This window comes from Chrysemys picta, chromosome 2, assembly GCF_011386835.1.
Source record: "Chrysemys picta bellii isolate R12L10 chromosome 2, ASM1138683v2, whole genome shotgun sequence".
Lineage (NCBI taxonomy): Eukaryota > Metazoa > Chordata > Testudines > Emydidae > Chrysemys > Chrysemys picta.
Window position 1 is genome coordinate 88161456 of NC_088792.1, and position 25927 is coordinate 88187382.

Here is a 25927-nt window from a genome sequence, read left to right on the forward strand (position 1 = left end):
GTCCATATATTTCTCTGCACTATTTTATTTGTGCCTGTTGATTTAAAAAAATCCGTCCTGTTTTCTGACTCTCCACTTGGTACCAAGGTATACGTTATGTCTGAGTCTTGATCTCTGGGCTTTAAAATATGCCGCACTTTCAAATCACCTTTGTCTGCAAGTGATGGACATACTAAATGTCTTTTGTTTAGGGTAGTCGCATATTGCAAGCAAATGTTCAGTTTGTAAATCTTTCTCTAAATGTACACTGTGAGCTCATGCTGCCTGTTTTTAAAAGTATCCTTGATAAAGAAGTCAATGAGGAATGTTGGACTCTAAAGTTCCTCACTGGAAACAACCTGTTTCCAAACTGATGTCTACCAGTGCCCTGCCTACCAGAAATGCTGTTCTGGGAAGTAGCAGGTCTTCTGTCTCTAAGACACTTCATTCTTGGAAATTGGCTTAGTCTTCCTTTCTGTCATCCTTGGGTCCATTGTCTTGGCTTTCATTTATATATGAAGCAATTATTCCATCTACTCTTTGCACAATAGTTGACTTTTAAGGCATTTCAGGATTTTCTTAAACAAATGGTGGAGATGCTTCTTGAAATTATTCAAAAAGGGCTTGCAAATTATTTGACATTTTACATCTAGTTTCATAAGACCACTGGGCTGTGCCAATCAGTGCCAATATCCTAAAGATATGTAACAGAGCCCTGCATTGATCTTGGCAACTTCTAAAAAAGCAAACTGAAAACACCAAGTTCCGCTATGGGGGTTTAAAAAGAAATAGTCACATCCAGAATTTGTGTGGATTGCACCATGGAAATAAATGTCCTGTAATGAGAATTGTGAACGAGTTCATAGGCTCTAGGGATGAAATTAATGATGGAAAGGATAAACATCTGAAACTTCATCCAATGGATGAATATATTGAGAGGTCTGAAGTCCAGTATAGGATCCCAACCTCTGTTCTCCTTTTTGGAATGAGGAAGTATTGGGAATAGAACCCTCAGCTGCAGTGCTCTGGAGGCACCATCTTGATTGCAGCTGCTGAAGGAGAGGGTCTGTCTCTGTCTGCATCAGGGTGTTGTCAAAAGGGTTCATGAAGAGGAATGAGGTCAGTGTGCGCAGTGGACATCATTACCAATTCAGAGTTTGACCTTTTGATCTCAACCACCTCAAGCGTGGTTACCAATTGTCTCAGGAGAGTTGCTACTACCTGAGAGGCAAGACTTTCACACATACCCCTATCTTGACAATTGATGGATTTTTGAGGTCACTCTTCTCAGCAAGTTGTCAGAGGTTCACAGTGGTGTTCACTTCTCTGTCCATCTAGGTCTCCTAATCAGCTAGAAGTCCTTTTTACCCCATCTCAATCTACAGGACAGGCTGTGCATGGTGACTCGTATTTCAAACTTCTGTACACAGCCAAAGACCTCAGTGAAAGTCTGCCTAAGCATGCTGGCTCACATGGCAACTTGTACTTTCATGACTCCATATGCAAGGTGGCACCTCTGTCCTCTTCAGGGATGGTTAAGACTGATTTGCCACTCAACCAGGTGCAGCTTAGACTTATCAATAGAAGTCCCTCCAAGGGTGCTGGCATTTCTACGTTTGTGGACAGATCATGTTCTGGGTATTGGAGTCCTGTTTCAGCTACCTCCCCCTCAAGGACTCTTGTAATAGACACATGCAAGCAAGGACAGAGTGCTCATTTCAACAGCATTCAAATTCATGGTCTCTGGCAGTGTCTCAATTGCATGTAAATGTTAGAGCTCAGAGCTGTTTGTCTTGTTTGCAGAGCATTCCCCCCCCCCCCCCACTTATTTCAGGAAGTAAATATTTTTTGGATTTGACACGTTCTTCCACTGATCATCCTAATGGCCTTTATCTGCCAGAACAATTTAGAGGGTCGCCTAAGCAGGAGGGCCTTTCTTAACCATGAGTCTGGACAAATGGACTCGGTGATTAAGTATTTTGGGATTGGGGGGTTCCTATGATAGATCTATTTGCCACTGAAGTGATTAAGAAGCGTCCTGTGTTTCATTCCTTATGAAGAGTCAATCTGGGCTCTCCAGATGTATTTCTGATCTGGTGGGGGTTAGAAGCTGCTATATGCTTCCCAACACACACACACTTAAGTCCCAAAGTCTTTAGGAAGATATGTCAAGACAAGGTCCAGGTGATACACCCACACAGGTGCGATCAGTATCCGTTTTTTTTAATCTTGACAACCTTGTCTGCTTTCAGTCCTCCTGGACATCTGGGTTTGAATTTCACAAAACCAAGGCCTAGTGCTACACCTGGAGCTGAAATCTCTACAGCTCACAACAAGGAAATTATCTGGCTAATCTGAATCATCAGGAGCTTTTGATCCAGCTATGGGACTGGCAAAGGGGTAGAAGGAAACCCATCTCACTAGGGGCTAATCAGACATACTCAGCTGGTGGAGTTATTCTGTCTATTCTGGATTATTTATTGTCCCTACAATATTTGGATCTGTCAGTTGGCACTATCTCTGCCACTCTCGGGTTCTTGTCACCTCCCCACCCCCCAATCATTTCCAAATTTCTGAAGGGATTAATTCATTTGTTTCCACCAATTTGAAGAATCCTTTCCTACATGGGATTTGAATGCGGTGCTGATGTCCTTAATGGACCCTCATTTTGAATCTGTCATCATGCTCAGTGTATCATCTTTCCACAAAAACAGCGTTTGTAGGAGCTATCACTTCAGCTTGTAGAGTGAATGATTTACAGGGTTTTATGGTTAGCGGGCCCCATTTATACCATATTCCAGGTAGCACCCTGGACTGTTTGTTGCAGTAGCAGAGAGACTTCCACCCAGAGAACTTTCAAATGGATTTCTGGCTCTATTAAACTCAGCTGTTGAGCCTACTTGCCCTCAGAGGAGTATAGGTTCCCTCCACTAGAGCTCAAGCTATGACCATGGCATCCCTTCTATGTGCCTCTTATAGACATATGTAGAGCAGTCATGTGGAATTCTGTACACACCTTTGCCACACACTATGCCTTGGTGCAGGACTCAATAGCAAATGCCTCCTTTGGCATGGCGGTTCTCCTTATGACTCTTCTATCCTCATCCTCCTCCAACTTACGTACTGCTTGTCAATCACCCCAAGTCGAATTCAGTAGGGACCATCACTCAGAGGAGGTTACATACTGTAACTAGGCTCTTCGAGATGTGTGGTCTCTGTCTGTATTCCATGTCCCATACTCCTTCGGATCTGTCAGATTCATGGTGGAGAAAACTGGAGACGCGGTTACTCTGTCCCACGCTTTATCGCCTGGACGGAGGCATGAGATGAATCGGCATATGCTCAGACCCAATGGACACTACTTTCAAATTCTCTGACTCTGGGAGCATGGTGTGCATGTATAACTCTTAGCAGAATAAAGAGAGGGACCACACATCTCAAAGAACCTTCATTACAGGTAAGTAACTTCTTCATCTGGACATGGGTTTAAGCTGTTCTGTAACTTCTTTTGAAGACTTGGGTTGTGAAAGCATCTAAGACTTGGGTCAGCCTCTCAGACAGCTGATGTTCCCTCACATCTGGAAAACCAGTTACAGTACCTTCAAATCCTACTGTGGCATTTAGTTTTGGGGTTTTTTGTTTTTTCTTTCCTGTTTGAAAAACAAGGGTTTCGAGATCTCTGCTTCAAAGACATACCCTTCTGTAGGCCTTTCTAGATGAATACCATTTAAAAATCAGGCCACAAGAAGTGCATGCTGTTTAGTTGCATCACGTGTCCTTCAGATTTACAGGCAGTTGAAATGCTGTCAATTAAATTGAGACATGTAGGCTCATACATAGGAGTCTCTACTTCCTTTGTAGATAATGCAATTTCCAGTTTCACTGTTTAGTGTATAAATCAGTTACCTTATTACAGAAAAATGTAGCAGGAAATCACAGGCAAAAAATGCTGGGGAAATGAGCATTCAAACTCTTTCCATTCTGATTGGTGGAGCTTAGGCCCTGTCAGTGGCCAGTATCGCAGGTCATTACTACAAACTGGAAAAGCTCATTGTAGAGCTACAGTTTTTAGGAAGGATACAAACATTCTTTTCCTAAAAGCCAGCTGGTGGGAGTCTTGGAACAAGGGTCCACAGTCTCTGCCTAACAGTTTACAGTTGCCTGTCTGCTCTCTTCTGTTCCTTTGATTCCTTCTGGTATTAGAGCAATGCTACAGCCCCTGCCTTTAACAAGGAATTGGGTGCTTGGTGACTGGGCGATGGTCAGTCTTGGGTGAGGAGCGGGGGAGGGAAATTGTTGGAGTTTTTTGCTCTTTTGTCTGAAACCTGTACTTGGAGATAGGAACCTATTAAAGAAAAAAAGGGAAACTCTCTAGATTATTGAGATATAAAGCTGGGAAACTCTCATTTCTGTACCTAATGCAGGTCCTGCCAAGCATCCTTGTAATTATTTCCTTTTATGTGCCCTCTCGTACTTTGCATATGGAAGATGTGTGGGATGTTTGATCTTCAGAATTCCATAGCATTTCACTTGGTCACAAGCTTAACTTTTTCATGCTTGTTGAAATCTCTCTTCTGGTGTGCAACTAGTAAATACTCAGAGTGGTTAGAGCATTCTAATGACAGTTTTTTAGTTATTTCTCAAGAAAGAGAAGCTTGAATTTGAAAAGATAAAATCATATTGTTGGTCTTTATTTACTACTTCAAAAATGTTTCTGTACGAGTACAAAATAATGATGCAATAGATGTTGAGTAAGTGTCCAGAAGTTTCTGAATAACTGTTTAAACATGAAATTATTGTTTGTAGAAACGTTTACTAGGTTACACCTTCTGCCTCTGCAGGGGTTATTTGAGATGTTCCTTACTTCCAGGAGGAGGAAACTGTTTCTGAATGACAATACATCATTCATGTTTACATCCAATATTTTAAATGCAAAAGTCACTTAAATACACTACACGTAATTGCCTTAATCCTTGGAGATATTGCTGTTTGTTTGAATGTCTTGGATTTTAAATTTCAGGAATTTTAGACATCCCTTGGGACCAAAACTGTTCGTTTGTTCTTTTTTTGCAGAATGCACATCAGGAATTTTCAAAGATGAAACAATCAAACAGTGAATCTAATTTAAGAGAAGAAGTTCTGAAGAATTTAGCTGTAGCAAATGACAACTTTGTGGAACTCGTAGCCAATTTACAAGAAGGCACAAAGGTATAGTAAACGTAGGGAGACAGGGTACATTGCTGTGTACATGCAAAACTGTATGTAAGCAACAGCAAACTGCAGTTATGTCAATGCATTCCTTTCTTTGACTTACTGTTTTTACTCCTTTTTCTCTAAAATGTGTATCTGTATAACTCTGAATTGCTGCAGGTTTAAAACTTTTTTTTGTCATGTTTGTATAAAGACTCAAGGCACACACACACCCACCCACCCACCCCAGAATAACAAAAGGTGTGAATTAAATTTTTTTAGTTAGATTTAGTTAATTCAGTGCAAGACTGTGTAGACCAGCTGTAGTATTTGAGGCATTTTCCCCCTCCATCTACAATGATATCCGGTAACTTCATAAAACTTGTATTTGTATGCATTGCTGTTTGTGTGGTCTGGAGAGAGATCAGGAAGGCCATACTTAATTGTCTTTATTTTTGATGACTCTTGATACTGGAAAGTTGTCTCTGGACAATTTGTCTTGCTTGTTTATCAGCAAGAGATCAACACTAACACTATAGTACTGACTACTAGTGTTATGTAATAATAAAATTTAAAAATCAGACTAAACTAGTATCTCCTGTTTAAATATTCTGATCTCTGTTTGAGCTGAAACAAATTTGTCTTCCATTTATAATATATTTGCAGTTGCTGAGACTAGTTGATTAATCTAGTGCAGCGGTTCTTAACATGCGGCCCAATTAGTATACAGTTGTGGCCCAGCTGTGTGCTAAAGGCTGCAGGGTCTGCGTGGCTGGGGTCTGGGCTGCCAGGCTGCCCCGCTGGTGCAACGGGGTCTGGGGCCCCTGGCGCAGCCCATGTCCTGGCTGCCATGCCCCGCCCAGCGCAGCCGGGTCCGCTCCTGGCCCCATTCTGTGGAGGGGTCTCGGGGTGGGCGCTGGGCATAGGGGTCTTGAGGCAGGGAGTGCAGTGGTTCTCAAGTAGTTTTGAGAACCACTGATCTAGTACTTTTCAAACAAAGAGCAAATGTATCTCTGTGTTGTTTTTACTAGAATCAGAAGTTTTGGGCCATGAAATGTCTCTTCATAACTGAGTCAATTTATAAAAACATGTATAATGTTGAGTTAAACATTAGCTTGTTTTTTTAAATGGGGTGTGAATTATGCTTATGTGGATCTTAAGACTGTATTCATTGCAATATGTTCACTTTTTCTTTGATAGTTTTACAATGAATTGACAGAAATCTTGCTGAAATTCCAAAACAAATGCAGTGACATCGTTTTTGCCCGTAAGACTGAAAGAGATGAACTTCTAAAGTAAGAATCTAGTATTTTGTTTAAGCGCTAACTAAAATAATATATATTAGTCATAACAAGTACAATGGTTGTGCTTACTATGGTACTTAACTGAGAGGAGGAAGGATAGCTCTCTGGATAAAGTACAGCTCTCATAAGAATAAATTGTGCCCTTCTAACACATTAAAATTATTTGAAAGGATTATCAAAACAGTGGTAAAGGGAGCAGTTGAACAAATTATTAAACTTCCAGAAATCTCTTCACAAGATGCTGTTTATCATTTTTATCCTAGCTAGTGTCTGCATAATTTAGCCTTATTCATACTAGTATCTACCCTTTTAAAATTTTTCAGATAAATACCATTTAAAGCTGAAGATCATTGCCCCAGAATTCATTTGTTTGTCAGAAATTACAGTTGTTCTAATACTTTGGATGTCCTCTGACAGATATTTGGAGTTCACTTGTACTAAACAATTTTCCTCAATGTATCCTGTAGTAGGGAATTCAAGTGGTACTTGGTAAAATGAAAAAGTATTTCCTATAATCGATTTCGTACTCTACTTTTGTATAGATTTTTTTTTTTACCATCCTCATTATCATAGTGTCTGTGCATATTCCAGTAGCGCATTAAACGTTGACTACCTTTCTGTCATTTTTGTGCTCTCATCCTCTCCCCAGGGTGAGAAGCATGTGCAATGGAGTGTCTTGTTTAGACAGATATGCATGTTGCTATGTATTTATGTCAGAGAAGGCAAGGTCAAAGAAATGCCCCTTCTGCTTGGGGTAAAAGGTGATGAGGGAGCTCATGCCACGATCTTGGACCAGCCTCTCAGAAAACTGTCTTGTTGCCTTTTAACTTCAAGTGACCTTTGTTCTATGATAACCCAATTGGACTTCTCTGTACTAGTCACTTGATATATTGCTTTTCCATATACTCAAACTAAGTCTGTTCACTTTCAGAATGCTGCTTCTTCCACAACCTCTCTGTTGCCTTTAGTGGTTTTTTCTCACCTTTCTCTGGATCTTTTTATTTCTGCTATGCTTCTGAAGGGACGAATTCAAGCTGAATGTTTCAGGTCATAAGGTGATCATCAGCTGGCATCAGGAAATCATCCTGCCCCCTGTGTGCCCAGTAACCTAAACCTAATGCTGCCCATTCAGTCTAATTAATTGTGGTGATCTAACATAAGGCTAAGATTTTGTCATGGGTATTTTTATTAAAAATCATGGACAGGATGCAGGCCATAAACAAATGTACACACAGTAATGCAGTTTTCACTACACCAATACAGAAGCTTTTAAATTGCCTGTTAAACCTTATATAACTTTGACTACTGACAAGATTGTTAGTGTAAAATGGTCATTTACTAACAGTTAGAGCTTTCCACGTTTCTGAAACAGCTTGTTGTATTTTGCCAGGTTGTCATCTTTGGGTGTCCGTCATCTTGCAAGATACCTTTGTAAGACAAAAATTATCTTTAGCAGTCCGCAGTGTTATCGGGCACCGACAAACTTCTCAGAGCTATTATGGCTGGACTTGGAATGCGATCTTAAGTTGCACCAAAATTTTACAATGTCAGGGCACTTCATTTCAGAAACTGCACTGCAGTAGCTACAAAACTCTGCTTTTGCCAACTCATCTTCAAACATGGGAATAGAACCAAATACATTTAGTGATGCAAGGTCAAGAAGTGTGGGCTGATGGGGATCAAACACTCAGCAGGCTTTAAAAAGCTGGCAGCTGGTTGACAAAACCATTCAGAACCAGTCATGTAGGCTTTCTTAGCTAACAGATTGTCAGTAGTGTCACTGAAGGACTTTGCAACTGCAAGATCAGCCAAGTCATTTGCCACCTTACGTGATCTGATTTCTGGTTTTTCATAAGCAGTGAGAGTTGCCATTATTCTTGGTGCAAACAGTTCTAATGCTGCAATATCTGCTTTTATTTCCATTGATTTACTGAGTGACCACACCTTCAACAGATGAATTACAGCTTCACTCCCACTCCTCAAAAAAAATCCACATAATCCTGCAGGTGGCTTCAAACCAGCTGTTTCACTGTATGTTTACCAGTGAAGGTGGAATTGCAGGCACTTCCTTTTGCTGCAATGATTGACTGAACCGTGTTTTGTGGGCAGGGCAAGCAGTAAATTCACTTTTTATGGCAATAACAATTTCATTTACTTTTCCAAATGTTGTTTTTCTCCAGGTTTTGCCCACTAAGTTGAGAAGATGTGCCGTGCATGTTATGTGCACTGCATTTAGAAAAAGTGCTTTGAGACTCTGCTCCCAGGTTTTCTTCATATATGCAGCATTGTCAGTAACAAAAGCAGTGACTTTTTCAAAAAATTCCATATTTCTGAACTGTTTCCACCACTGCGTGACTCAATTTTAAAGTTAACAGTCTTCAAACATATACACACACTATTAGCAAAGACTTCAATTCCAGACTACCTTCCCCTTGTCTGCTTGAAGTGTCTGCAAAAGACAAACAGGGATATTTGCTATGTAGCACCCTTCAACATCAGTAGTTTCACCTGCTATGAGACCAATTCCAAAACATTGATTCAGCAGTTCTTTCAGGTCATTTACATGTCTTTCAAAAAGCTTTGGCAAGTATGTTTTTGGAGATGATCCAAGGTACGTATAACATCGATGTTCTACATGGAGCTTTCCAGATAGACAACTCTGCTAAGACATGTAGTAGAATGTTAGCAGTGCAGAAAGCCTCTGTAAACATCTGTCCTATGATACATCTGTTCTTCGGTCTTTACAGTAAACAGGTCACTCAGCATTTTGTATAGTTTAGCTTTCTTGGCCAGACCCGATTCAAGGCCTTGTGCCTTACATTTATGCAAAGCACTTTCTGTATGTTTGTCACAGCTTGCTTTTCCTGTGTAATCTACAGGAGTGTTACATGCTGTACAAAACATCAATCCGCCACTTTCATGAGATTTTTTTTCCATTTGGGTATTTTACTGTTTCTCTGCTTAGCAGTTGTATTTGCCATTTTGCTCCTCAGTGTACTTTGGCGTTGCCATTTTTTCTCTCACGCAACTAAAGCTCCCGCATGTGCTCCTCATGATTGACTGCTCAGTTACAAAAACCTTATTGGCTAAGCAACAACTAGGGCCAGCATTAGGCTGACTGGGATCCAGGGCAGAAACTAAGGTGTGCCCCTGCCCCCTGGGTCTGAATTTAATGGAATTTTGAGGAAGTTTTAGAGGTCTCATAAAAATCACAGAATCCCTAACTGATTCTTACACCTTCCGGTGAATAAGCCAGCATTGTCAAGTGCTTGAGGCCTGAGTACCAGAGGGGACTGCCGTTTGATCTTGTGTGACAGTTATGTTGTCATGTAGATTAGTCAAGCACACTACAAACAGTTGGCAATAGCACAGCTTTTCAGCCTTCACATGTAGGGTAACAGTATCATGCTGCAACAGTGATATGTACATGGATAAGGTTAGTACAGTAATATGCCTTTTGAGGGTCAACCACTTGGCCTTTTTCTTGCTTAAGAAGAAAGCTTATCAAAGCTACATATGTTCAGTCTTTCTAACCAGATCATTTTATTCATCAAAGCATTGATGAAGGCTGCTTGTTACTGCAACTACTTGGGGAATGTTTCTTTAATCAGTACAGCTGTCCTGTTGACACTTAATCCCCAAATCCTGTCCTATCCTTTTTTTTAGAAGTGCTTTATATGGAAATTGTGCTTGTAAAGTAATTTTAACATTTAATAGTGTTGTTCGCTGGCCTGCCACATCATCGGGCCAACAAAGAGAAACCTAAAGTTTCTCCATTGTGGTATATTTGAGGTGAGGATTCCCAAATTCACTTTTAAGCCTGACCGTCTCACTTTCTCAGTGTATAGGGTTAAAGCTATAAAATTAGTGCAAACAAAATATTATCATCTGTCAGTAGTTGGTTAGTGTCACTAGCACTGTTACTGCTTGTACTAAGAATTGATCGCCACCAGAAAGTTGTTGTAGGACAGGGTAAGATGCTCAGACAGACTCTTCAGGATATTTGTAGTACATCTCTACTAAAAACTCTTCTGCATTATGCAAAATCTAAAACCCTAGTAAAACATTAGTCAGTAAAACACCTCCCATCCCCCAGGTAGCTTCTTGTTTGGCATTGGAACCTTTGGAGCCATAATATGACAGCTTTTTAATGTTAATCAAGGTATAGGAGGAACATTAAAATGGATTTTACTTCTAGCATTGTTGTAAGAGCTTTGTAGTTTGAAAGGCTTGTTTTTAGACTTTAAATTGTTTTAAGCTGGCTAAAGTATCCTAAGTGTGTGGTTTTTTTTTTTTTTTTTTTTTTAAAGCATAAAGTTAAGCTGCAGATACTCAGGGCTTAACTTTAGAGAAGACATGCTAATTAGTTGGATCGCTCCTAGAAATCCCTTCACCTAAGATGTTGCATTTTGTTTGTGACACTTTTGGGATGTGGTATTTAATAAATAGTAGTTCCACTGTCTGCAGCAAATTGAGTTTGGCTGTTCATATAACCTTTTTTTATAAAAACCCACCAAGACAGTATCGATCTCTCGTTCATAAGAGATCTCTCATTCCCTTAACTGCAATGACAATTTTCTTTCTCGCTTAACCAGCCAGACCAATAGTTGTCCAGTTTTGTCTCCCTCTTCTGAGTTGACCTTCATATTTGTCATAATATGAAACTCTAGTTTATTATTAGCGAGATTGGAGAGAGTGATACATTTTTATCTTTCAGTTTTCTATTTCAAAATGCCATATATAAATTTCTAGCTGCGACACTTTCTGATTTTATCTAATTTATCATACTTTTATGTGAAATAGACTTCTCTTAAATGTTAAATGGTTCCCAGAGAGTCTCAGTAGAATTGGCCAAATCTCAAATATTTAACTTTATCCCAATATCTTTGAATACGCTACATTTCTCAGAATGTCTGACTTAAATCTCCAAACTTCTGGCTTGGAATTCCCATGGAACTGTAATATCATAAGAAAAGGGTAGTTGTTTGGTGTTACTTTTAGTATCTTATACTATCTGAACTCTCTATTTCTTTAGTTAAACTTTATTAAGCAAGCATCTTATAAGATACATAGAGATTGCATGCTGAAGAACCTGAGAACAAGTGTTCTGAGAGCTGCAGGTTTCTGGCAGTTTGCATATTCAAATGTTTTTCCTCTGCCCCAGTTTTCTTAGGGCTAGTCTATACTGGCAAACGTGGCTTGTGTGGTCACGGCAGAGCGCTGGGAGAGAGCTCTCCCAGTGCTCTTAAAAAAACCACCTCCGGAAGGAGTGTAGCTACCAGTGCTGGTGTACTGTCTACACTGGTGCTTTACAGCGCTGAAACTTGCTGCGCTCAGGGGGATGTTTTTTCACACCCCTGAGTTAGAAAGTTGCAGCACTGTAAATTGCCAGTGTAGACAAGCCCTTAGACTGTTCATTTTAGTCCAGAAGATCATATCCACTGGAATATCTAGGAGACTAACGTTTCCATCCTACCCTGAAACATGGTCGGTCTTGCTCTAAATTAAATAAAAATGTATGTAATGTGAAATTATTTGTCCTCTGTATGTGAAACACAATCACTTTGCAGAGTAAAGAGCTTAAGATTTTTTTTATCAGTATGTCCTGTAGCAGTACCTTTTGTAACCTAAGAGTACGTCTACACTAGTAGAGAGATTCTCACTAGCTTGGCTTGAACTAGTGTGTTTAAAAATAGCAGTTTGGACTTTGTGGGCTAGCTACCCAAGCTTGGACGGAGGATGGTGGGGAGTGGTGGTGTCTGAGCTTGAGTGACTAGCCGGAGCCTTAGCCGCTGCTGTAACATCCACACTGCTGTTTTTAATGTGCTACCTTGAGCCAAGGTAGCTCGAGTCTGTTGCCTGGGCTAGGAGATATGCTGTAGACATACCTTCAGAGACACTCAAAGTTGCTGAAACGGTCCTGATTTTTCTGGGAGTATATTTTTTTCCTAAAGCTTGGCTCACTTCATAAGCTATATTCTGGGTGGATTTGGAGCCCAAATAGGAAATAGCTGTGCAAATTGTTAAAAGGATAGGCTGGAGGAAGGACTGAACAAGGTGAGATCATTCTCCAGTCAAAAGTGGGTCCAATATTCAGTGTTACACTTTAAAATAAGATTGGCACAGCCAGATCCTGACTTGTCTTGCCTCAGGTTGTTAGTGAACAGAAATATAAAATCCATCTAAAATCTAAACCATACTTTTACTCTTTTTAATAGAGACTTACAACAAAGCATTGCTAGAGAACCCAGTGCTCCCTCTATTCCTTCACAGCCTGCATACCAAACCGCAGCAGCCGGAGGAAGTAAACCTGCTGCATCAACTACTCCAACTCCAGCACCCAGAACCATGGTGGTAAGTAAAGGCTTGTGTTGTATACAAGTTGATAACAGATGGGCCATGCTTTGTAACAGTATTTGATTATAATAACTTTTAGCAGATCAGCCTCTTTAATGTATTGGGGTACAGTAAAACCTTAAAGATACAAACACCAGAGTTACTGCCCAGTCAACTGGACATAAAATGAAACCGGAAATAACCAATCAGGCAGGGGAAAAAAATAGCAAATACTGTACTGTACCTGAATTGCATCTAAAGGTAGGCACATGCGGTCTCCCTGTTCCCTCATGCATGGGGCCCCCACTTACAGCAAGACGCTGGGGCTGACAGCCCAAGGCAGCCAGAGCCAGCCAGCAGAGCAGGAGCAGCTCTGAGGTCTGCACTGCTTTCTCTCACACACAGCCTGTCAGGAGGGGGACACACTATTTTTACCCCCCACCCCCACCCTCCGGCTGGGAGGGAGACATGCTGTTTTTACACACACAACACACCTCTGCAGGCTGGGAGGGGGGCAAGCTGGCAAACTCATTCAGACCTGACTAGGGAGCTCAGCTGCTGTTGAAACCTGGCCTGGAGTGTCAACTGCTGGATCTGGAGCCTGAACTGTGCAGAGTTATGAACATTTCAGAGTTACTGACAACTTCCATTCTCGAGGTGTCTGTAACTCTGAGGTTCTACTGTATTCTATTTTAACATCTATTGCCAAATCAAGAGGGTTGGGGGGGTGGGAAAGCATTCAGTGGTTGCAGTTGTCACAGTGGTTGCAATTAATAAGGTTTATAGTTAACTTTGTTTCAATTTCCATTTTATCATCTTTCATTTGTCTCATAACTTTCTAGAAAGTTTGAATTAAGCAATTATACAGCTTATAAATGTATAACATTGTGTAAAACCAAAAATACCTTTATAGAATTGAACTAGGTGCTTGCCTTGAAAAACTTGGTCTAATTGACTTTTTTTTTTCTTTTCTTTTTAGTCTAGTAAACCACAACCACCAGCACGCCCTCCACCACCAGTGATTTCTACAGCAAATACTCCTGTATCGACAGCCACTGGAGCTACTGCTTCTCCAGCTCCTCTACCTGGTTCATCTGCGGCTAGCACTGCACCATCACAGGCACAGGGACCACCTTACCCAACCTATCCAGGATACCCAGGGTAAACTTATAAGAATGCTTAAGTAGTTCATAGATAATCATTTTTTGGTGCAGTAAATTAGATTATTTTGTTAAATGTGAATTGAATTTAAATAAGTGGACACTGGGGTTTTGTCTTCTGTGTTAAGATCTGATGTTTCTTTGATTTGTCATGTCTACAGTTGAGATACATGTTAGTGTAGGACAGCAATTCTTAAACTGGTCTGTGGACTGCTATAGGGGTCCTTGCTTAACTGACTAGTCACAAAGTGCTGGCTCTCCTTGCCTCTAGTTCTTACATCATATTAAAGACAGCTAAAACATATAATGATTGCTAGAGCAATGTAATGTAGTTGCAAACGTGAGGACTCATGATGGTCCAGGATACTGCTTTAGACATGATTAGTGCACTTTTTTGGGGAAGGATGGGTAGGCAGGAGGGGAAGAGTTTGAGATGCTCTTGTAAAAGGGCTTTGTCTTTAATTGTCTTATGTGAAGAAGCATTATAAATAGAATTTTACGGACCTCTCTTCTGTTTGCAATATTGGCTTCTTGTTCTAGAACTAGTATTGGGTATTCATTTTTATATCTTATGTCCCTTCTCTCTTTGAGACTAGTAGCTAGACTGTGGGAACCTCCTGAAATACCCTTACTTGATTTGAGTGCAGGATGGATAAATGTAGCTTATAGCCTTCAATTCTGTCTTGGTGATGTAAGAGCTATGTATGTATGTACCTACCATTGTAGTGAGTTTTATATTGCTACATGCTGAGGGAAGATTCGTGAAGTAGAAATCAGCTCTTCATTTAGCTCTGGCAAGTAGTGCATTTTGTGTAAGAACTAAAGAATTGGTATTGCCACTCTCTTAGTGACAGCACACTTATATAATTGGCAACACCCTACACTCTTAAAATCCCCCCCCCTTTTTTTAAGAGCCTATTTTAATTTTGCAATTGTATTTAGCTTTTTCAGATTCTATCTTGGCTTCTTGGTTGACACGGGGGCTGCCTTAAGAGTGCAGCACTAGCAGTTCTGGGTCAACTGCCAGGAAGAATCTCTCTTTGTGATCCTTGTTAAAGACAGCATGTGACATCTCTCAGGGTGGGGACTGAGTCTTGTTGGGGAGAACTGTGAAGACTCTAGCAAGGGCAGGAGGGAGCCTTTGATAGCTTGCTCTGGCACTCTGCAAAGCTGCCAGGAAAGCAAAGGGAAGGAGTCTTCATCACCTGAGAACCCCTTATTCTTCCTGTGGTCACCACCAGCAGTACATATATGACCTCTTGTCTCCCTTTTTCCTCTGATACCTGCTGCTGTGTATATCCTGTATATCCTCTAACTGCCTCAGACACACATGTGAAAGGAAGAATGGAGAATTAAGTAGCAACTAGAGGCGATACTGGGAAGAAGAGGCTAGTAAGGGAATCCTGTACAAACATCTGGATGACCTCACGAGATGAGACTTCTTTTCCTGCTGCCTAGGAGCATGCCCAGAATTAGGAGTCATCTGTCAGCTGCAGCTCCTGCTAACGCCTGCTTATCTCCCTGTGGACTTTTCCCACTCCTCTCTCTTCCACCTTGTTGTAGCCGGTAGAGCGAATGGGATATCTCCCTTTCTGAGGCAGACACTCTTCCTATTAGTCACTTTGTTGTTGCAGTGAGTACGGCCCCTGATTGAACACAGTGCTGTCCAGGCAGACCTTATCTTAACCAGTGAGTTGGAATGGTCTGAAAATACTAAATAAATACAATTACATTCAACATTGTTTTTAAGGGGTTGGGGGGGGGGGAGGAGAATTGGTTTAGAGCAGGGTCATGGTCTTTCTAGTTATGAAAAGCTGCTGTTTTTTTCCTTTAGCTGAATTTCACTTCAAGGTATTGTGTTGCATTTAATACCTGCTTCATAAAGGTTATGTGCAGTAGTAAATGCTATAAAGCGGGAAACAAGTTGAAACTGTCTCCTGTGGGTTTCTTGCCTTTTTAGCTTTCTCTCTAACGCTGAATCCTATTGCTGCCTCAGTATTTAACTTGTAATTTTTGCAATTAATGGATGTTGTTTTCCACAGGTATTGCCAGATGCCAATGCCAATGGGCTACAATCCTTACACCTATGGCCAGTATAATCTGCCATATGCACCACAAATGTATCAAAATCCTGGACAAGCACCATACCCAGGACCTCAACAACCTGGATACCCTTACCCTCAACAGCCTTATTACCCACAGCAGTAACGTGTCTGCAAAGAAGTTCTGCTTGTTAAAAATGAGAAACTTGCAATAAGCATACTAAAACTTTAGCTCCAATTAATGTATCATACTCTACTGAATGCAGTTTATAGCTCCTGTCTGTTAAATACTCAAAGCTGTATTCCAGTTTCTGATTGCACTAAACCTCTTGAGAGATTTGCTGCTGCTGCAGTCCAAACACTAGGCACGATGTGATCAGAATTAAATTACAGCATAATTCAACTGTATGAAAAGTGTAACTGCACTTAAACTAAACCAAAATGTTTCTTTACAAAAATCTTCCATTTCAATAGTAATGGGGATATTTGAACAGTGCGTGCACTGGGTGTGATATATTTTACAGAACTACATAGGGTTTCCTTCTATATTCTGTTGGTTTGTATCTCTTTTTGTTTGAGTTTAGTTACTATTTTGTCTAATCAAGGCCTTGTAAATCATAAGTAAATAAAAAATAAATGATGTAAGAATAGTTTACATTTTTTTAACATTTGCTATTCTCATTACCATAAAAAAGATGTTTTGTGTGACTGTTATTGTGGATTTGTCCTTTGACTTCTGCTAGTCTAGGAAACAGAAGCAGCTGTTCCATAGTTAAGATTGCAACTGAGTTTCCATTTATTCCACCTGCAAATCTGCAAACCAAGGAACAACTAGCTCAGCATTGGTTAGAATAAGTCTGGTAGAATTTGTCTACCAAATTTGAAGTGAAATTGGCAAGGGATTTGAGTTAGGACACACTAAAAATAGTTGTTCAGTTCAAAAAGTATCTAAAAGTTTTTGCCACTTCATGGCCTCCTCACTTCCCTCCTGCCACCCTTCCCCATCTCCCAAACCTCCAGAAAGTCGGGAGAGCTAGCTGCTCACTGCATTCACCTATTCAAGGTTAGGGGCATGGGCATAGGACCAAAGATGAGCTGATCAAACTCAACTTCTCAAAACAAGATAGTCAACATTTTCTGGCTCATCTACTCCAGGCTTAAAATAGGGATCTGATGACTACTGTAGACTGCATCTTCCATATTTAAGAAAGACTCCACCATTTACATTTTGAGGTCCCTCAGCAAAGAAAAAGGCTAAACAGTTCCCTATGGAAGCTTGTCATCAATGCAATGCCAGAGATGACTGATGCCTGCTGCGAGTAGGAGGACACAATTTAAATGTTCATCCCACTGCAACAGCATGAATCATGTTTCCCTCTTACTCTCAGTGGCCTCTCCCTGCAATTCCCAAGTGTTTGACACTGATTCTCTACCCCGAGCTAAAAGCTGGAAGCTGTAGGGAGGGGCTATAGCTTTAGTTCCATGGGGAGAGGCAGTGCCTCTTCCTCTAGCTCTCAACTGTTTGCAGTTGCCTCTCCCAAGCTTGCCAGCTCCAGCAGCGCCTATGCAGGGAGGGGGACTGGCGGCACCACATGACCAAGCAGGACTAGCAAACCATGGCAAAAATCTGGGGAGAGGGGGATATGAACCACATGCCCCCCTATGTATCATCTCTGCCTTCTGCCCAATGGGAAGGGGGGGGGGGGTCTTGGGCATAGGTGCTGACTTTGTGGGTGCTTGGGGGCTCAAGCACTCACTGAAAAAAATAGGGGGTGCTCAGCACCAATGAACCATCGCTAGGTCGCAGGAGCACGTACATGGTGCACAGTGAAACCAGAAGGTGGAAAGCATCCACCGGCAAAAACAAAAGTCAGTGCCTGTGGTCTTGGGACTTCAGCAGCAACAGGGCTGAAGCCCTGGCAGGCACACCCTGCCTCTTGAACTTCTGAAGATTGTTGTATGTGGCTCGGATGGTAACTAAGTTTGGACACCCCTGTTATGTGCATGTGTCTCCCCCCCCCCCCACACCACCAAAAAAAAAGGTTTGCATATTGCATGCAATCACTCCCATTATGCTGCATCAAGGAATCTGCAGAGCCAATCAGAAACCACTAAGATGTCTGCACACCAATGCAAGGAGCCTGGATAATAAAAAGGGTGAATTAAAATTAGTGGTGCAAGAAGTGAAATCACATATTACAGGGATAATGGAAACCTGGTGGAATAGTAGTCATGACAAGAGTACAGGTACTGAAGGGTACGAGCTGTTCAGGAAAGAAGTAAAGGTTGGGGAGTAGTGTATATTAATGACTAGGTAGTAGAGTGTAAAAAAGTTAGAAGTGATGGAATGGATAAAACGGAATTGGTTTTACTGGGGTTGCCTACAGAACCCCAGGATCTGATTTACAGAGAGTATTTATTTCATTGAAGTGGTCTATAGGGTATTGTGTGATTATGGGAGACTTTAATTTTCCACATATAGATTAGAGAACAAATGCTACTAATAATGGTAGGGCCCCGCTATTTCTGGATGTAATAGCTGACATTTCCTCACCAAATAGGCACTGAACCAACAAAAGGGGGTGCCATTTTAGATTTAGTATTGGTAAGTAGTGAGGACCTCATAAAGGAACTAGTTGTAGAGGACAAGCTTAGTTTGAGTGATCATGAGTTAATTAAGTTTAAACTAAATGGAAGGATAGAAAATATCTAGGGTCCTTGATTTTAAAAAGTCAAACTTTACAAAGCTAAGGCAATTAGGGAAGTGGCCTGGATTAAAGAACTCAGGGATCTGAATTTGCAGGAGGATTGGAATTACTTTTAAGTCAAAGATCCAGAAAGATCTGAAACCTGCATCCCAAGCAAGAGGAGAAAATTCATAGGGAAGGGCTACATATCAAACTGAATGAACAAGTATCTCAAATAGGTTATTAAGAGAAAGTAGAAGGGTTGGATCAGGAAGGAAAGCTATTTCTTGGCGGTCAGAAATTGTAAGGAAAAAGTGAGAACTGCCAAAAGCCAACCACAGTTGGACCTTGCAAAAGAAATTAAAACCAGTAGTAAAAGGTTCTTTAGTCATATAAAGAAAAAGAGGAAAGAAGAAGTAGGAGCGCGAAGTACTAACGATGGCTTGGAGATAAGATAATCTAGGCATGGCCTAGCACCTAAATGAATACTTTGCCTCACTCAGTTTTTAATAAGAGTAATTAGGAGCTTGGGGATATGGCAGAGCAGCCAATAGAAATGAGGATATGAAAGTAGAAACGATCACATAAGAAGTAAAAGGGAAACTCGAACACCTTAATGGTACCAAATTAGCGGGGAAGGCGTTGGATAATCTCCATCCTAGGAGTTTAAAGGCACATGAAATGGCAAGCCCAATAGCAAGAATTTTTAACGAAACCCTAAACTCAGCGGTCGTACCTTATGACAGGAAAATTGCAAATGGAGTATCACTATTTATATTTAAGAAACGTGGGGGGAAAGTGATCTGGGAAACTACAGTCCCATTAGTTTCACCTCAATCATATGCAAGATCTTAGAACAAATTTTGAAAGAGAAAGTAATTAAGGACATAGAGGTAAACAGTAATTGGGATAAAATACAACATGGTTTTACAAAATAATCTTGCCAGATCACCCTGATCTTTCTTTGAGAAAATAAGTGATTTTTCTAGACAAACTAAACACAGCAGCTCTTATCTATCTGGATTTCAGTAAGGCATCGGATACTGTTCCACATGGGAAGTGATTAGTTAAATTGGACAAGAGGGGGATAATAGATCATGCTGAAAGGTGAGCTCACAGTCTGTAGGGAGGTTACTAGTGGAGTTCTTCAGGCATCGGTCTTGGGACCAGTATTTATCATTTTCATTAGTTACCTTGGTACAAAAAGTGGAAGTGTGCTAATAAAATTTGCAGATGACAAAATTTGCCAAGACAGAAGAAGACATGAATATCATACAAGAATATTTGAATGGCCTTGAAAATTGGAGTAATAGTAATAGAAATGGGATGAAATTTAATAGTTAAGGTCATACATTTAGGGACTCACAACAAGAATTTTTGCTATAAATGGGGGACGTATCATTTGGAAGCGACAGGAGAAACAGCTGGATGTATTGGTTGATCATGGGATGACTATGAGCTGCCAATGTGGTGCGGCTGTGAAAAAGGCTAATACAATCCTGTGAAGTATTTCCATTAGAGAGAGGACACAAGAACAAATGGATATAAAAGGGCCATCAACAAGTTTAGGCTAGAAATTAGACAAAGGTTTCTAACCATCAAAGGAGTGAAATTCTGGAACAGCCTTCCAAGGGGTGTAGTGAGGGTAAAAAACCTAACTTGTTTCAATACTGAACTTGATAAGTTTATGGAGGGAATGGTATGATGCTATTGCCTACAATGACATATGGTCTGTTCCATGACTGCTATTAGCAAATATCTCTAGCTCAGGGGTAGGCAACCTATGGCACGTGTGCCGAAGGCGGCACACGAGCTGATTTTCAGTGGCACCCACACTGCCCGGGTCCTGGCCACCCGTCTGGGGGGCACTGCATTTTAATTTAATTTTAAATGAAGCTTCTTAAACATTTAAAAAATCTTATTTACTTTACATACAACAATAGTTTAGTTATATATTATAGACTTATAGAAAGAGACCTTCTAAAAACGTTAAAATGTATTACTGGCACGCAAAACCTTAAATTAGAGTGAATAAATGAAGATCGGCATACCACTTCTGAAAGGTTGCCGATCCCTGCTCTAGCTGCTGGAAATGGGACGCTAGATGGGGAGGACTTCAAGGATTTTCCCAGGTTTCTGGCTGGTGGGTCTGACCTGGCTCAGGGTCTAACCGATCGCTATATTTGGAGTTGGGAAGGAATTTTCCCACAGGTCAGATTGGCTGGGACCCCCTAGGGTTTTTTGCCTTCCTCTGCAGCATGGGGAACGGGCAACTTGCTGGTTTGAACTAGAGTAAATGGTGATTCTTTGTAACTTGAAGGCTTTAAATCAAGATTTGAGGATTTTAGTAACTCAGTCAGAGGTTATGAGGCTATTGCAGTGTGGGTGGGTGAGGTTCTGTGGCCTCTGATGTGCAGGAGGTCAGACTAGATGATCATGATGGTCACTTCTGGCCTTAAAGTCTATGAGTCTATTTAGAAAATCTGAATCTCAGTGTCCTTTTTGCCTAGCTATTATCAAAGGAAAGTGTAAAAGTTAAATGTGAATCAGGTTCCAACTACAGGAAGCACCGCTTGCAGATGCTCAGACGCTAATGGGCAACAGGAAAAGTAGAATATGGGTTAATATCACACTTTCCACACAGCTGAGTTTAAGATGGGCACTTTGTGTTTTTTTCCCATAAACACATCTGAATGGAGAGGAACATGATTCCTGAATTTCGTTTTTCTAATGAATATACAGTGTAAGGTGCAAGGGAGGGCAATGTCTCGTATCTGGTTAGCATGAACTCTTTATAGACCAGAAAAAAGTAGAGTAGATAACTGCATTTTTAAACCAACAATTAGGGCCTAATTCTGGTTCCACTAGAAACTAGTGGAAAGCTTCCATTGACTTCAGTGGTACATGGGCCTAATGCAATATTTTTCAGATTAAATTCTAAAGTTGTATGTTACAACTGGCCCTAGTGCTCAAATTATTAAATTAAGTATATATAAACTAATGTATAGATAAATGGTTTTCGTGCCTCAATTTATAAATCTTGTTTTACGGTGGTACAAAAATTAAACTTCTGGATAAATAGTCCCTAGAATTTAAATTCCCGATACTAAGAAATTTCCCTTTCTAGCTTATTCTTGCATTTGTATGTAATTAGAAAGTTTGGGTTCTACATTCAGCTTTCGCTTCAATGTTCTTGACATTTTTCTGGGAAAAAAATAGAAAACTCCATTCATTCTTTTAATGTATGTATCTGCTTTTAAGCACAAAGTTGTGTGTTCTAACTGTTGGCTAAATGTTACTTTGTTCCGGTGTAGTTTATTTAAAAAACAAAACAAAACAATACTTTTATCATCTGTACTTGTGCTTCAGCCTAGAGCTATTTTGCTGCAGTTCAAAGTAGTTGATTTGGAATATCTTCCCTCAGCTGTTTTGTGAAGTACTCCTCTCTTGTAAATCCAGTAAGGCCCTTCTATTGCCAGTAGAAGTGTCCTATCAAAATGAAGTTGTTTCATTAGCTCTTGGTGGGCAGGTGTTGACGTAAATAGTGGAAATGTTGTTAAACTGGGCAAAAGGGCAAAGACTTGAATTGACAGGGAGACTGGAATTTTCTTATCACAACAGATACTAAGGCCTGGTCCCCACTTAGTCCGGACTTCGGACTAAGGTACGCAAATTCAGCTACGTTAATAACGTAGCTGAATTCGAAGTACCTTAGTCCGGACTTACCGCGGTCCAGACGCGGCAGGAAGTCTCCCCCCGTCGACGCCGCGTACTCCTCTCGGCGAGCTGGAGTACCGGCGCCGACTGTGAGCACTTCCGGGATCGATCCGGGATCGATTTATCGCGTCTTAACCAGACGCGATAAATCGATCACAGAACATCGATGGCGTGCCGCCGGACCAGCCGGTAAGTGAAGACTAGGCCTAAGCTTCAGAGCACACATTGAACCATGCTGATGTGGCAGTGGTAAGGGAGATGGAGGAGGGGAATGCTAATGTAATTCCTCTGGATATCAGTCTCTTTCAAGCCACCCCGCCGCCACTCGTGGTGAGGTCTGCATATACTAGTTCAGACTGGATTCTTCAGGTACCCATAGACAAAGAAAGGATTTTGAATAAATAGCCTGGTTTTAAATTGGCTCAGGGCCTTTTTCCTCATCCAGCAATCGAACAGGACCTGTGGTCCACAGAGGGCCCCAATCCTTAGGGAAGGGTTTGAAGGACTGGGCCTACTGAGTCCCATAAAACTGGTGTGCTTGTTCTGAGTTGAAGCTGTGATGAACTTGAAGCTACAAGGAAACCCCTGGGCTCGGGTGTTGAAGAACTGCTCCTGCCAGAGCCCATGTTAGGATTGGGGTGATGTCTAGGACGCCTATTAGCATGCGCATAGGTTTTTATTATTTTTTTATGTTTTCTCTGTAGTGCTTTTGCCTTACAAATAAAATAGGTAATTATAACGGTAGGCAATCACACTGTTAACCATCCCTCTGAAGAGAAAGCAAGCAGGCCTGTCTCTGCTGGGGATAACAGTGAAGACAGGGAACTGTGCAGCCCAATCAGAAGGGAGAGAGAGACACATGTCTCCACCCAAGAGAGGTGACGACTGGGGAGCCAGAGACCTGACTGTCCCCTGGTTATACCATAGATGGGGAATACAGGTGCCATTGCCTTGAACTGTGATAGTAGTTTCTTACGTTTTTAAGCAGACTCGTGTTAAATGGTTCATTTTGTGCCTTGGTGTAGTTTATTTATAGGCCAAATTATACTGTTTGATACAAGTTTGTGCCTACTATTAGCATCAGTGGTTGCATGCAGGCTTCCCAGGATAGGTCTTGGCTCCTAAAGTTGTTGTATCACCCAGGCAAGGTATTAACAAACTTGAACAGAACTTTATTTACAGTGGAAATCTCTTTGTCAAGCTGTAACTGCACACTTTGTAGCTCTCACTCAGCCTCCTCAACTCCTCCCCCCTCCTTCCTGTTTCCTGTCCTTTCAGACTCCCAATAGCCAGTGCTCCCAGTTCTAATAATCACATGCAGCATCTAAACACCACATTCCCTCCTCTCTTAAGAAACTTTCCAAATTAAACTAAACATTGTTGTTCTAACCACAGGAACAAATATGAAACAAGACACTATACTGTTGGCAGGAATATGACACTGAAAACACTGTAGATACTACATAACATAGTCTTTAGTCCAGGCAGGTGGTCGTCTGAGTCCGACAGGCCGTCTCTCAAGCCCTGGTTCCAGTGCAATGTCTTGTTGTGTTGGTTCTACGGTGAAGTCATCCAATGCAGACTGGGTGTTGGCATAATCTCCTCTTGGTGCATAGGCAGGTGCAAGATAAGAAGCATTCCATACCTGCTCATCAGAAAGTCGATAGGTGTAAGGTCCCTTCTTCTCTATGATTTTAAGAGGAGCTGTGAATTTATGGTCCCCTTTGTGTAAGATTCCAGGTTTTCGTATTCTAACAAAGGAACCACACTCAAACTTTGGTTCCTTAGCACTCCGCCGCTTGTCTGTGAAAGCCTTAGACTTTGCTTGGTTCTGTTCAACTGTCTTTCTCACATCATCCTCGTTTGGGGCATCAGGTCGTGCCTTTAACAATCCAGCAATGTTCAGTTTAGTAGTCAGCTGTTTCCCATGCAGTAACTCTGCGGGTGATCTTTGCGTTGTGGCATGTCGTGTAGCCCGGTATGCTTGCAAGAAATCAGTAGTGAAGGGTATCCACAATCGCCCTTCCAGTTTAGCTGTTTGCAAACTCTCTTTCAAACTTCTGTTAAACTGTTCGATTTCTCCATTGGCTTGAGGGTAATATAGGGATGACCTCCTGTGTAAAATGTTCCTCTCTGCTAGAAAAGTTTCAAACTCCAGGGAAGTAGATTGACTACCATTATCTGAAACCAGTTCTTTGGGGTTACCTTCCCAGCTAAAAACTGAAGAAAGAAACTTAATTACTATAGCAGAAGAAATTTGCGATGTAAACACTACCTCAGGCCATTTGTTGAAATAGTCTATTAAAGTGATGGCATAACGACAGTCAATTGGAGCAGTGTCAAAGGCTCCTACAATGTCAATTGCCACTTTTTCCCATGCAGATTCAGGAAGAGGAACAGGCTGTAATGGAGGGTTACATGTCACTGCTGTCTTATCATGCATTTGGCAAGTGACACAGGATTTTATGAGTGCTTCAGTTTGAGAGTCCATTCCTGGCCACCAATACAGATCCCGTAGTTGTCGTTTGGTTCTGACAATTCCTTGATGAGTATCATGTGCCAGGTGTATGAGTTTTGACTATAATTCTTCTGGCACAAGTAGCCGGTGTGTACCTCGTAGCACACAGCCATCGAGCAAAGAAAGTTCATCCCGAACTCTAAAATAAGGCAGCAAAACTGGGTCAAGGTTTTTAGGGTTACTGGGCCATCTCTTTGTCAGAAATTCCCATAGTTTTTGTTGAATTGGACATGCTGAACAAGCAGCTTGAAATTGTTCTCTTGTAACTGCAGTAAGAGTGCTTGTAATAAGCGCAACTACTACATCCTCATCCTCTGGTGGACCACCTGGTGAAGGCAAAGGCAGGCGAGAAAGGCAATCAGCTATCACATTTTCGTTTCCAGGCTTATATTCCAGTTCATAATTGAAAGAGAGTAGTCTTGCAGACCATCTAGCAATACGATATCCTGCTCTTCACAGTCCTTTTGAGGTGAGCAATGTCGTCAAAGGGCTGTGGTCTGTGCGCAACTTGAACGTGCGGCCCCACAGGTAAGTTCTCCATTTTTCAGTAGCCCAGACACAAGCAAGTGCTTCTTTTTCAACTGTAGAATATTTTCTCTCAGCATTACTTACTGTCCTTGAAGCAAATGCAACAATCCTCTCTGTGTTGTCCTCATGAAGTTGTGTGAAGACAGCCCCAAGTCCATAATCAGAAGCATCAGTAGTTACAATTGTGGGCAATGCGGGACTGAATAGTGCAAGTACTGGACTATGTATAATCAAGTCTTTCACCCTTTCGAAACTAGCTTGTGCATCCGTTGTCCACACTACGGTTGAACTTCTCCGTAGTAATTCTCGTAACGGTTCAATGACAGAAGCATAATTGGGAATGAATTTTGCATACCAGGAGGTAAGACCCAAGAAGGAATGTAAGGTTTGCAAATCTGTTGGAGGAGGAGCATTTGAAATTGCCAGGATATGATCTGGATCAGGTTTTAGTCCAGCCTGTGAAATT

The 25927-nt window shown here is 41.2% G+C and overlaps 1 protein-coding gene across 2 annotated transcripts in view; it reads left to right on the forward strand.

Annotated features, from left to right (window-relative positions):
* The window catches only part of PDCD6IP (programmed cell death 6 interacting protein), a 55027-nt gene extending 38371 nt beyond the window's left edge, over positions 1 to 16656 (forward strand). For both annotated transcript variants that reach the window (XM_005302668.5, XM_005302669.5), the window contains exons 14-18: positions 5053 to 5187; positions 6370 to 6464; positions 12692 to 12827; positions 13789 to 13970; positions 16012 to 16656. In XM_005302668.5, the coding sequence (XP_005302725.1) occupies positions 5053 to 5187; positions 6370 to 6464; positions 12692 to 12827; positions 13789 to 13970; positions 16012 to 16177 (714 nt within the window). In that variant the 3' untranslated portion in view covers positions 16178 to 16656. The remainder of the gene's footprint in view (positions 1 to 5052; positions 5188 to 6369; positions 6465 to 12691; positions 12828 to 13788; positions 13971 to 16011) is intronic.
* Positions 16657 to 25927: the final 9271 nt, after the last annotated feature.